Source organism: Telopea speciosissima, chromosome 4 (assembly GCF_018873765.1).
Source record: "Telopea speciosissima isolate NSW1024214 ecotype Mountain lineage chromosome 4, Tspe_v1, whole genome shotgun sequence".
NCBI lineage: Eukaryota > Viridiplantae > Streptophyta > Magnoliopsida > Proteales > Proteaceae > Telopea > Telopea speciosissima.
Genome location: NC_057919.1, coordinates 29,278,853 through 29,292,012, shown reverse-complemented (window position 1 = coordinate 29,292,012; position 13,160 = coordinate 29,278,853). Strand labels below are relative to the sequence as shown.

Sequence of the window (13,160 nt, the reverse complement as noted above, 5' to 3'; positions counted from 1 at the left end):
GTATTTTTTTTCCAAAACTTAGTAAATCCGATCTACACTAAAATACGACATAGGAGGAATGACTAAAAACGTACAAAAATTTGCATTAAACCTCATCAAAATGGAGATCATATAAAAGCTGCAGGTTGAAGTATGTTAAAAATTTGAATTTTTTTTTTTGCTTAAATCTTGATTTTTTGTACTTGTTTTTGCCAAATATAACATCTAATAGGCCAAATGTTCTATGCCGGGACGCAGCCTGCGCTGCGGCACAGAGAACATCAATCCATAATTATATTTGTTGGTTAGTACTTATTAATAAAATTGATATACAGGTTAATGCCGTCTTACCTCAGCTGGTAGAGCGCGTGGCTTTTAACCACGTGGTCGTGGGTTCGATTCCCACAGACGGCATTAATTTACATTTTAATAATTAAACAAAAAAAAAAAATAAAATTACATACTTTAGGCTAGTATATATCCTAATATACAAATATATTTTCTTTTTCAATCTTTCTTCCTTAGTTGCTTCTTATTACTTATTGGCAAATTTGATATTTTACTTACCAATGAAGATTTTAATCACAGATTCCGCGAAGACAGAGAGAATTTGATATTGGCTAGACATTATTATTTATTACTTATTTATGGTACACATTGTTAAAAAGCACTTGTTTTGCATGTATCATAAGCATATTCACACCATCGAAGTGTACTTGAAGCGTATCTATCTTCTCTCTGATACATCTCCAAGATGTCTCTTAAAATCAGCTCTCCAATACACTGCTAGATTCCGATACTCGACACCTAGCTAATCATCATCAGGCTCAGTAAAGTACTTGGACTCTTCAGGCTTCTGTAAGGGAATCTCAACACCCTTAATTTTCTGAGCTCCAATCCTTTTGTTTGTAGCAAACCTTGAAGCCAGCATTGTGACCCCCAGGTTTTGTTTCAATCTGGAAGGACATGTTGAAGCAGTACCAAAGTCTTCTCTTTGTCCTGTTGCAACAGCTACTTGCTCATGCAATGGATATGAGCAAGACAAGGAATCTTCCATGAGGAGATCCTTAGCTATCTTCCTCCTCTTGTATTGACGCCAAGCAGCCTGTATGAAGCAAGCAGCCCATGTCCTCCAATGGTGAGAATAGAAACGGAAAGTGTGCTGCAGTTTCTTACTGTGCAAGCGTCTAAACTGGTTAGCTACAAACTTGAGATCTTCTGCTTGCAAGGCAAAAGCTTCCACTTCACTAAGGGCTCTGACTGTCCTTGAGGAAGAAGGCAAGTTAACAGTGGATTTTGGAAGCAAAGCCCATGCAAGCAGCTCCTCCCCACAAAAATCACCTGGTCTTAAGGTAATTGAATTAAAGAAGCCTGCTCTTCCTCCGTTGGTGGTAGAACTTTCCAGTTTTCCCCTGATGATAAAAAGCATCTTACTTACGGGGTCTCCTTCCCGGACAATGTAGGCGCCTTTGGTGCTTAAAGAGGATACAAGACAGTCACATATGGCATCAAGCAGCTGCTCATCCATCTGTGCGAAAAAAGGGACCTGCAAATGGAAAATAAACAGGATAAATAAGCTCTAAAGAAACAAATTTAATTGATTACTAGTTTACATATAACAGAAGCCATCCCTATATGTGATATGCACATATGCTGCAGGTGCAGGATAATATGCAACCACCACCCAATGGGTTCCAAACCCAACTATCGCTTAATGCTCCAATTGCATCCTTTAGTCCACCAGAGTAGGTTGGGCAATTGACCAGGATAAATATCACAACTTGATTGTGAGATCATCTGATATCATGTTTGATCGTCCAATATTAAGCAAGGTCACATCAATCACAAGAAAGAAATAAACAAGAGATCCTGGGGTATCCAATTGAATAGGAATCAGATCAGAGCCCAACTTGGGTAAGCCACATTCAGACAATCAGGTGGAAAAAGTATGCACAAGAATCTCAAGGAGACAAAGAACAGCATCAATTCATTCCATTATTTCATTTTGAGCAGTCATCCTTTGATAAGGACCGGGAACAATCAGGGAAAGGTTTGACTGCTGCAACCTAAAGTAAACTGGAACCCCCCTAGACAAGACATTTAGAATGACAAAGTCCACATTTGGCCAACTCATCTGGATGGGTTGCTACCCTCAGTTGCAAAATGGAAGATAGAGACACAGGAAAGTTAGAACATAAATGGAAACAGGATACAACAGGTGAATGTCTTCTTAACATAAACTGCATATTACCAGAGGATCAAAGGAACATTTACATGATTTGTTCCAATCCAAATGAACAAACCCAAGTTCCTGAAGATCTCCTAATCTCACTCTTTTGGGCAGTCAAAAAAAAGTGCGGATAATACACAAGGAAAAATAATGACACAACAAGTGAAACATATATAAAGGAGTCAAAAACTGCATTTCTAGGAGATGCTTCAAACCAATTGGATAACCCCACCTGAAAATAAGCTAATGCCATTCTTTTAAACTTTTGAGAGCCCACAATAATTATAGTGTGGATGGTTAGATTCAACTCTGAGGTATGCCACCAGTGTGAAATATGTAAATAGATCTAATTATGGGTTTTTATCTTAAGATACAGAAAACATTATACAGCAGATGAATCCTCTTAATTCAAAGATCTCTAAAGAAATATAGAAAAATGGGATTCAGCAACAAATTTAGCTAACCAAAACCTGGCCTGCAGACAGTAGAGGGGTAATAGCAAAATGGTGGGGGCCATGTAGGAGATAAAAGAGAAAATGAAAAAGCAGTACGAGGTTGAGGCTATAAATACTCAGGGCTGCAAATTAAAGTCATGATTTGGCCTAACTTCTACCCAACTTGAACCTGCCATGAACTTATCTGATCTGAAAGACTGAAACCCTATTAGGCCTAGAGGGATGATCATACCCGCCGAACAAGGTCCAAACATAGGTGGCGTTGGATGTCTCGACGAATATCAGTTGGTAAGGCATGCAGGATAGCTTCTTCATCAGCTCCTCGTGTGGCAAGCCACTTATATTGGATAAAATTCTGAACACGTTCTCGCAAATCTTGAGGGAGTTGCCGATGCCTCATCCATTCTTCCGTGTCCCTTCGTTTAAGTCTCCACTCTTCAAGCCTTGCAGTCATGGATGCCAAGTAGGTCTACACCAGAAAAGACAAGTCAAAGCATGTACAACAATGCCATACAATTGAAAAGGCATCGACAAGCCTGAGCAAGCAAAAGGGTTGATCACCCGTTGCCAAGACCACCATTCAGTCAAATATAGTATCGAAGAAACTGAAAGAGGGTACTACTGTTACTAGTTTGCCCAGCAGAAATGATGAGATCTAACAGTGGGTGAGAATAAACAACTGGGCGAGACAGCAGAGTTCACCATCCCACTTCAGCATAAGCAGCCAAATAAAAAAAAATGTGAAATTCATCCAATTACTAAAGCATATCAATGTGAGGCAAAGGGTAGTTTTATTGATTAAGTACTACAGAAGGCGAACACAACAAGTGGTTCACCATGTTACATGAACAACAATTTATTACACAAACACATACAAAAGGAATCACTTCCACTCATTCCAATTCAAGAATAAGCAGTTCCTTTTCACATCTTCAAAGAGAGCAGAGATGGGCAGCTAAACTAGAAACTTTGTTCCTCTCTTAATATACAAGCCCAAAAATTGCAAGAAGACTCACAAACCCTACCAATTGAAGGGACCCTGGACCATCCTGGCTATATCCTGATTGAAACCCTACAAGTTACTAGGCTTTGAGACAAGTAACCCAGCTTCACTGTGTCCCAGTTGATAAAGATAGAGTTTTTACTTCTCATCCAAGATAGCTAGATGGAGGAGGAAATCAAACAGATAATCAGGTAGGAAATCAAGAAGATAATCAGGCATTATTTGTTTCTATGTTTCAAGATACCAGAATCCTCCGTTTATGTTAAGAATTTGATGAGACTTTTACCCTTGTCATTAAGCCAGCAACAATTCATCTTGTTCTATCTATTGCAGTTGTTGATGATTGGGTTATTCGTCAACTAGATGTAAAGAATGTTTTTCTTAATGGAGTTCTTAAGGAGAATATATATGGAACAACCCTTTTTGGATGATATATTGGTGACCGGTTTGAATTCTATGATGATTTCTTCCCTCATTCAAATCCTTGGGTTTGAGTTTGCTCTTAATGACTTGGGCAATCTTCACTACTACTTCTGCTTGCATGCTGTCTGCACTGATGATGATCTCTTCGTCTCTCAGTCCAAGTATGCTCAAGATATTCTTGATCGGGGGGCCTCTATGACAGATTGTAAGCCTAATGCTACACCTTTACACTAGCATCATGACTTGCATTTAGATGCTTTCGGTTCTTTGTAGATGCAAATGATCAGTACTATGGGATTCTTACAGTATTTAACCATGAATCATCCCGACTTATACTTTTTTGCAAACTTAGTTTGCCAGTTTATGCATGAGCCTGATCTATCTCATCTACATGCAATCAAATGCATTTTGCATTATGTCAAAGGAACAATTGATTTTGGTCTTCAAATTTGGTTCAAAGTACCTTAAATTTATATGACTTTAGTGATACAGCTTGGGCCAGGTGGTCTGATACTCAGCACTCTACTTCTGGTTATTATGTATTTCTTAGATCTAATCTCACTTTGTGGGCCGCTAAGAAACAACCCACTGTGGCCTGTTCTAGTGCTGAGGCTGAAAATCGTTCCTTGTTTGCCAGTGCCGCTGAATTAACATGGCTTACTTATTTACTTCGGGACTTAGTCGTGCCTCTTCCTCATGCTCCTATTCTGTTTTGTGATAATTTGAGTGCCCTTTTCTTGTCTACTAATCCTGTTTTCCATTGCTCGAACTAAGCATGTTGAACTTGATTACCATTTTGTTCGTGAGAAGGTGGCTTCTAGGGAGTGATAAGGATAGAGTATCTACTCCTCACACAAGATATCTGGATGGAGGAAATCAAGCAAATAATCAGGCTTTATTTGTTTCTACGTTTAAGACACCAAAATCCTCCTTATATGTTAAGAGTTATAATTTGATTAGAACTTTACCTGTTTGTATCACAACTTAACTAATTGTACTCTTTCTATATTCAAAAAATAAAATTACCAGAGACTAAGCCATTCATTCTGTTTTGAACAGTGAGGCATTCTGATCTATAAAAATTCGCAAAAGTGTCTTGGAGCTATCACATATTTGGAGCATGGGGCATGAACAGATTAAGAAGAAGTTATCTCAAAATTTTTAAAATTTGCCTCCATGATGACACTTCAGTTCTGCAATGATGCCATCCTGAGTGTACCCATGTATCAATTATAGGTAACAGGATGGCTACACTTTTGTATCATTTTAAGGTAACGGGCTAAATCAAGAATACATATGCCACAATTCTATCTAGGAAACAAGTGCCCTTCAACATTGTACAGTTAATAGTCACTTCCAACCATTGAATAATAGAAGAGATAAAAGACCTTAATTAAAAGTATGAAATAGTCATTTAGAAATTAAAATAAGAGTAAGAATATATAACCTCATGATATACCTGGATGTTCCCTATAAAATGGGTAAATAATACCAGACCCGCACCTCCGAGGATTGTGACAAATACAGTCTCTCCAATAAAGGGGCTTGGCATAAAATTCTGCCCATAACAACTGAAAAATAAGAAAGCAATTCAGTTGTATTAAAATTCTCAATAAACATACCATATACAAGCAGTTTAATATTGCATACTATGATTTCATCAATCATTCAATAATAAAATGAAACAATCTATTTGACATGGAATTTGCTTCACTAGTACAACTTGGAAACCTGATTCCAACCACTTGGGATTGATCCTGTTTCCCAACCCCACTCTATCTAGAGATTCTGGAGTGGATTGATTCTAGCCAATCCCAATCAGATTCACTGCATATTAATCTAACCCTGTTGATGGATGGCCAATCAACTGTGTAAATTGTAATAGTCTGAACCTGAACCAACCTATCCATGAACCATGATCTGGACATAATTACCATTAAACCATCCACAACCATTTGCATATAGTAATGGCAACAGCATGGTTTGGAGGCATCTAAGCATGAACGGGACTTTCCAATTCACAAGGTAACCAGGGAGGACAAGGTGGGTCATTTGTATCGGGGTTTTTCACATACCAAACCCGATCCCAGACTCATTCAGCCAATAAGAATCACAAACAATAGGAACAGAACAAGGCAAGTAGTAGTCAAGTACTGGTTTCGACCCTCCCCATTGCTATCCTCATTCACGTATTACCCACTAATTAAACATTATGCTTCTCATTAGTCAAAGAAATATCAAACAAAATGCAGAAACCGGAGGGGGGGGGGGGTGGACCTAAACAAACCTCTCCGTTACCATAGTGTAACAGATTTATTCCCACAATGCAACAATGCACAGGTAAAGCAAAAGAGGGTTCACATTTGAACTAGGAGACCAAAATGAATACTGAAACTAGTCTCTCATATTCATGTATTACCCAGTAATTCTTTCAATAGTTTTTACACTTCATATTTCCACTCGACTCAACTTAACAGGAACAGGCTTGAGAGACTAGTTTCAGTATTCATATGATTGTAGTGTATGCTGCACAATCAGTTGAATGATTGTTGCATATGAGATATGGTTATTTTCATTATATGTGAGTCTTTTCCGTACAATATACCCATAGAAATGACCCGTTAGCCTAATTGCATCTCTCCAGGAAATTAGAATTTAACATCAAATGCTCGCCTTGAAGTTTCAGAGACATTTTTGCCTACCCAAATTGGAAGATAATCAGTAATAAGGTTGCATACAAATACTTTATTATTATATTTTTATCACTCTCCCAACAAAAATCTCCTTATTATAATCTGTACAATTTAAAACTAACACAAAATCTTGATTTCTTGTTACAAGACCTATACAGGGATTATATGATATCCACATTTGGATCATAAAGAGGATTGGAAACCGAAGATGTTATATAGTGCTCCAATTTTCTCCTGGGGTAATACATCAGAAGGTTCCAAACTAACAAAAAATAAGAGGGGTATTCCTCTATATCCTATGACATAATACATTATTCAAATATGTTCTGATATATTGTTAATTAATAGAATACTATTTCTAGATTTTTTAAGGGTTAATTACAGCCGAGGTACCTAACGTTTAAGAAATCTACGTTTGGGGTTCATTCTTGGCTAGTTATGTTTAAGACTAGAGATATTTCAAATTTTGCCCATGGCCAGTTCACTCAACCACCACTCCCACCTCCGCCCCATCTCCGGCTTCTGCCCATCCTCAGCATCTCTCTCTCCCCCCTCCCCCACCCTCTGTTCTTTCTCCTCCATCCCCAACCTGACCCAGACCCCTTGCACAACTCCCAGCCACACCTCTCCGTAAACCCCGGCCCATCCCCTTAACAATACTATTCTTCCTCCCCCATCCCCACCCTTCCCGGCACCCCCTCTGCAACTCCCGCCCCATCTCCACCGCGGAAAAATTAAAGTGCCAACCTTCCTCGCTCTGTTCTTCAACTCTCTCTGACTTGTCTCTCTCAAGTTGACCATCTGCTCCTGGAAAGAGAACAAACTGTCACCGTCTCCCTCTCTCCTCCCTTTCCCCCTCGCTCCATCTCTCACTCGAGTTGATAATCTGTTCCTGGAAAGGTTCGGTTTCTGCCAGTAATGGAGATTCTGAGATCCCCAACCACGTCCTAGTGATGACAATTGCTATTAAGGTCTCTCAATTATTCTGTATCTCAATCTCTCCCAGATTCCATTTGTCTCAGTGGATTCTCTCCCAGATTTTGTTTGTCACTGTGGGACATTAGGCGTTCAACTGCTTCCAATGCACGTGGGAGAGAAAGAGGAGGCGGGGTGGGGTGGAGAGAGCTTTGGAGAATCAGAGGGGAGGGGGTACTAGCTTCACTAATGATTCATGTTTCGGTTGTCCATCTAAAAATATATTAGATTTCAGCTATAATCCATGCATTAAGCTAGCAATAATTGAAGAGGGGTTGATTGCTGCATTTTAGAGAGATGCCAAATTATTCTCAACTTAATGAAAGATCTCCAAATAAGAATAAGCATTAAAATGAAATAGTTTAAATCACAAATTCAAATTCAAGGAGATGTAAAAAGCTGATTCTTCATGGATGTGGCCAAAAGACAAGATAAATAGCGAAGCAATTAAGGGATGTATTCCCCCCCCCCTCCTCCTTTTACAAGCACAAGTGTAAGGGAGCCTCGAAGGATTTTGTCTCAAATGAAGTTTCCGGCGGTACTCTAGCTTTGAGTGGATGGTTAGTGGTAGGGCTGTTCATACTAGAATAGAGGCAGCTACTTTTGTGAACCATACATAATTCTTTGCCATGGAACAGAATGGCAAATCCATCTGTACGATAGACCAGATTGGGAAGGTTTTAAATTTAGGATTGCAGCTGTTATCGGAGCATTAAAAGAGAAGTGATTAGGCTGAAATTCCACCCAGATCCATCTATGTTCAGCAATTCAGCTACCATTTCTGGGGCAGTATCACTATGATTACCACTCACCAGAAGTCAGGAAATAGAGAAGGAATCCGTGGATCCTCCCAATGTTCACTTGAAAACCATTCCAAATTCTCCACTCCCAGACCACTTCTGTAACATTGGAAAAAAACAATTCTCTTTACCTTGATTTATCATTTATAAAGATTAGGAATCCTGTCCCCAACTTGTATAATTCTGTGAGGGGGTGGGGGAGGAAGAACAGGAATGTAAGGGGTTGGGGTGGGGGTTGCAGAAAGGGGTAGGGTGGGAGTTGCGTAAAGGAGTGAGTTGAGGGGAGAAGTAAGAGTTGCACAAGGTGGTGTGGGGCATGGTCGGGGTGGGGTGGGGTGGGGTGTGGTGGGGGAGAAAGAACAGAGGGTGGGGGAGAGGGGAGAGAGATGCTGGGGATGGGGCAGAAGCTGGAGATGGGGGCGGAGATGGGACTCTGGGGGTTGAGAGAACTGGCCATGGCAAAGTTGGAAATATCTCTAGTCTTATAAACAAAACTGGCTAATAAGGAACCCCAAACATAATATTTCAAACATGAGGTACCCCAGCCGTAGTTTTCTTAAACATGGGGTACCTCAGCTGTAATTACTATTTTCTTAATGTCAGTTAAAAGAGAAATGACTGATAAAAACAAAGAGAAGAGCCAGTATTTGTATTGAAAATACTGGTACATATTTGTATGCTCATGTATCCTTTTACATAATATTTCAAAAATATTTTAGGCATTATGTATACCATAGCACACAGACTACATAAAATAGTTGCAAGTTAGATAAAGATGCTTTAAAAAGAATTTAATTGGTGCTTGTTCACTTGCAAAAATGTTAGTATCTAAGCATATAAACAGAACGGAGAGTGTCATAGAATATTACCTCACATTTTGCAAGCCCCACCAAAAACAGAAGACGTATTTCACAAGGAAATTTATGGAGCCAACATTATTTGTTAGTGCATATCCAAAAACGCCATAATTGAAAGTGATATTTTGGTTGTTAGCATCACAGTTATTAAACACAACTGTACTGTTTTCCCAAATTGTGCGATTATTATTCTGAAAAGATTCACAATCTAAATAGCTAAGACTGCACTTTAAAGGGCCAACTTCATTTCTGCATTCTGATTTCAAGCATGTTGTGTACCGCTCAATTGACAGCAAATACCATGCTGCTCCAAAAACCTACAAAGTAGAAATGGCACTTCTAATCAGAAACCACATCTATGAAAAAACTCACTTAAAACACCTATGAATTATAAAATAGCATCATCCAAACTACCCAACCAAAAAAAAAAAAGTCATATCAAAATCAAGAGAAGTAAAAATTGAAACAAAAAAGAAGAAGAAAGAAACGGAAATTACGGACATGACTGGCTATCAGGTACAGTAGTAGATTATACACTGCCGCAGCCCAGGCAGACTTTGTGATAACTCCTGTAGCTTTAACAATTTCGGAACCCATCGGAAAAATTTGATATAATCTCGGAATATATTGAACCAGCACAATGAACAGAAGAACATTGTCGGTGTGATCAGTGTGGGAGCTTCTAATTGCTGGTAGTATAAGCCAGATGACAACCTGCACAAAAGACTGCACTTAACTTTTTGCTCCACCCTCATAACCAACTATGTTTGAGGACCAGATAAATACAACTAACAGAAAGAAGAGTACAGACTTTAAGCATCATCCTTATCAGAACTAAGGGTATATTTAGCCTATTGCTTCAGGACTCCTAGAAGGGTCTGAGGCAGCATAACTCACTTTATGACGTGGTCTTGAGGGTCACAAGTCGGAACCCATCAGTGAATAGGTCAAACCTGGCAGATAAGTATACCAAAAATCAGCATGAACATATTATTTCAATACTAAGGGTATATTTAGCCTATTGCTTCAGGACTCCTAGAAGGGTCTGAGGCAGCATAACTCACTTTATGACGTGGTCCTGAGGGTCACAAGTTGGAACCCATCAGTGAATAGGTCAAACCTGGCAGATAAGTATACCAAAAATCAGCATGAACATATTATTTCAATTATTTAGTCCGCAGTATGGTTTTCACAATTAGGAGAAGGGGTGAAAAAGAAGGGAATGTGCTCACCAGATGAACTTTCCACACTCCCCCCCCCCCCCCCTAAACACACACACAAATAGAAAAGACTTTTAAAGCTTGAAAACTATGGACAGACAGTAGCCCTGGACACAAGATACACTCCTGTAGTAAATATCTTGATAAAATGGATAGACATGTTGCAGCAATGGACATGTTCTAAGATTACAAGAACTATTAAAGCAGAAGAAGAATAGACCTTCACACTTTCAGTTTATACAACAAAAAAACTACCATCCCTACTCTTATATGGTACCTATTTTTTTTTCCTCCCATAAATGATATATTCTAACTATTAATTTCCTTTTCTGCTTTAGTAAGTAAAGACTATAAGTGTTATTGCTGTAAGTTCAGGAGCAAAATTCTTTAGGAGAATACTCCCTTAAATGTAGAGGGGTGGACACTCAATCTATTGCTTTCTTCTTTGAAGCCAAATTTAAGCACCCAGTGCAGGAAAACAAATAATCTTCCAAATAACACACTACTTTGAAACCTTACAACTCTATTTGACACTCTTACAACTCTATTTATCTTTATGGACTGATTTTGTGGCAGAAACATCTGCAGGACAAATTACCACCACTTCCAAACTTCCTTTTGGCATGCTAGCTGCTAGTACTGGCCCCACAAGATCATCATAGTAATTTCTGTTCATGGTTAGAACTTTCCTCAAAATATAGATGTTAGCTGATTCTGAGCAAAGTATATGGAATAACATCCATAGAGAACTAATGTTTTCTTGTCTTCTGTTTAGAACTTTACTATCGATGTTAGACAAAATTTGTAAGCCCCAATCACTTTCTGACTCTTTCCTATTATTATTCCCACACATGCCCCCCCCCTCTTCTGAAAAAGCATATTATCCCACTTCAATTGTGAGACAATTAGTATAGCTGCCCATCAGAGCCCAGCAGAATAGAAGATATGGGTCTTAACAGACCGATCTTCAAATTGCAATCTTTGGGCATACTTAACTCTACCCACAGCTTTGGAGTAAGCCAAGAGGGAAAATGAATAAGAATTCTCATGAATTTTGTGAAATGAAACCACAAACATGCAAATTCATCATAGTCTAAGATTGATGTATTACGAAATCAATAGCATCCAAAGGGAAATTTGTGTTCTTCATTGTGCATAAATAAATAACCACAAAATTTTGTCAAAAAAAGTAAAACAAACCTGTGGGAGAGGTAGTGCAGCTGTGAGATCAATGAAGAAATCCGTTTGTAAATACCTCCTCACAATCTTCTTATAATCCATTACAAGCTGACCCCTCCCAAACCCCCGAGAAGTAGGTGCTATATATGCAGTCCGGAACTTAATAAGGACATGCAACAGATAGAACAGGTCAGTAATTGTTCGGATATATGTCAAGACAATCCTCACATTCGAATCCATCTTCAAACACGATGAGTTCCCCTGCCCAACTACTACAGGTAGGTAGAGAAAAAATGGATCTGTAATCAAAGCCACCAAAGACGAGAACAAGAAAACCCGTTTCCATTGCAAGAAAATATCACTGCCTGGATCAAGTATCTTCTTCCTCCATAGCTCATGGTCCTCTGGAAAGACTTTAGGCCCCCCAAGTTTCAAACCCTTTGTAATTTTACTTCTGACCCTGACTCTGCCTCGGCCATGGCCATTAGATTTCATCGGAGAAGATGAAGCCTTGTATAAGGGTGAGGGTGTTTGAATTCGTGAGGAATCAGTTCTCTCCCACAACACATCAGGATGAATCCTAGTACAAACCAATCCATTTCACCAATGACAATGAAATCCCAAAAAAGAACACTAACAAGAGATTAATAACAGAAAAAAAGAAGAAAGCAAAACCCTAATTATAATTACCTCACTTTCTTCTCCTTCCTGATATCCATGGATTCCTCAGAAGGACCAGACTCATACACTAGAACAGAACTACAGTTAGGACAAAACCAAGGAGTCACAGCACATTTTCTAGAACCCAGCAAGCACAGCTGAACTTAAAAGCAAATCATATCTTAAACTCAAACCCAGCACAAGATTAACGACACATTGCAGTGAAAATAGTACAGAAATCTAAAGATTTTATAGTCACAGGATATCAGAAATTTTACAAATTTGAAGAATGTTTATACCAATTGGGATGCCTTCAGTGACTTGCAGAGAGCTGAACTGCACTGAACTGAGCTGATTATATTGCTGTTTGACAGTTGAGAGGACTGAGAAACACACTTCCATAGTTCCATATTTATTTATAGGTTCTTGTCTAACTACATTTGTAACTTGTAACTGCTGAATTACCAAAATAGACATGGAAGAGCTAATTTTTTCCCTCCTTTTTTCAAACCCCATTTACGTAGGCAGGATAAGAATGGAGACGACGGACCATAGATGTAGTTCCCGGTATCGGTATCGGTATCGGTATCGGTACCGGTATCTGTCAATATCGATATTGATATAAATATCGGCTGCATCAGACCGTGTCAGTTCTAGAGATTTAATTTAGGGAAAATTACATGATT

The 13,160-nt window shown here is 38.9% G+C and overlaps 1 protein-coding gene and 1 non-coding gene across 2 annotated transcripts; one reads left to right on the top strand and one right to left on the bottom strand.

Moving 5' to 3' along the window:
* Window positions 1-320: 320 nt before the first annotated feature.
* Window positions 321-393, top strand: TRNAK-UUU. Its single transcript has one exon. It is a non-coding gene; the product is annotated as a tRNA-Lys (tRNA).
* A 133-nt stretch (window positions 394-526) lies between these two features.
* Window positions 527-12,384, bottom strand: LOC122658480 (probable cyclic nucleotide-gated ion channel 14). The gene is made up of 6 exons (XM_043853456.1): window positions 11,836-12,384; window positions 9,917-10,129; window positions 9,428-9,732; window positions 5,550-5,661; window positions 2,897-3,133; window positions 527-1,525 (listed from the first exon to the last, which is right to left on the bottom strand). The coding sequence occupies exons 1-6, from the start codon at window positions 12,307-12,309 to the stop codon at window positions 791-793; spliced, it is 2,076 nt and encodes a 691-aa protein (XP_043709391.1). The 5' UTR covers window positions 12,310-12,384; the 3' UTR covers window positions 527-790.
* Between the last annotated feature and the right edge of the window lie 776 nt (window positions 12,385-13,160).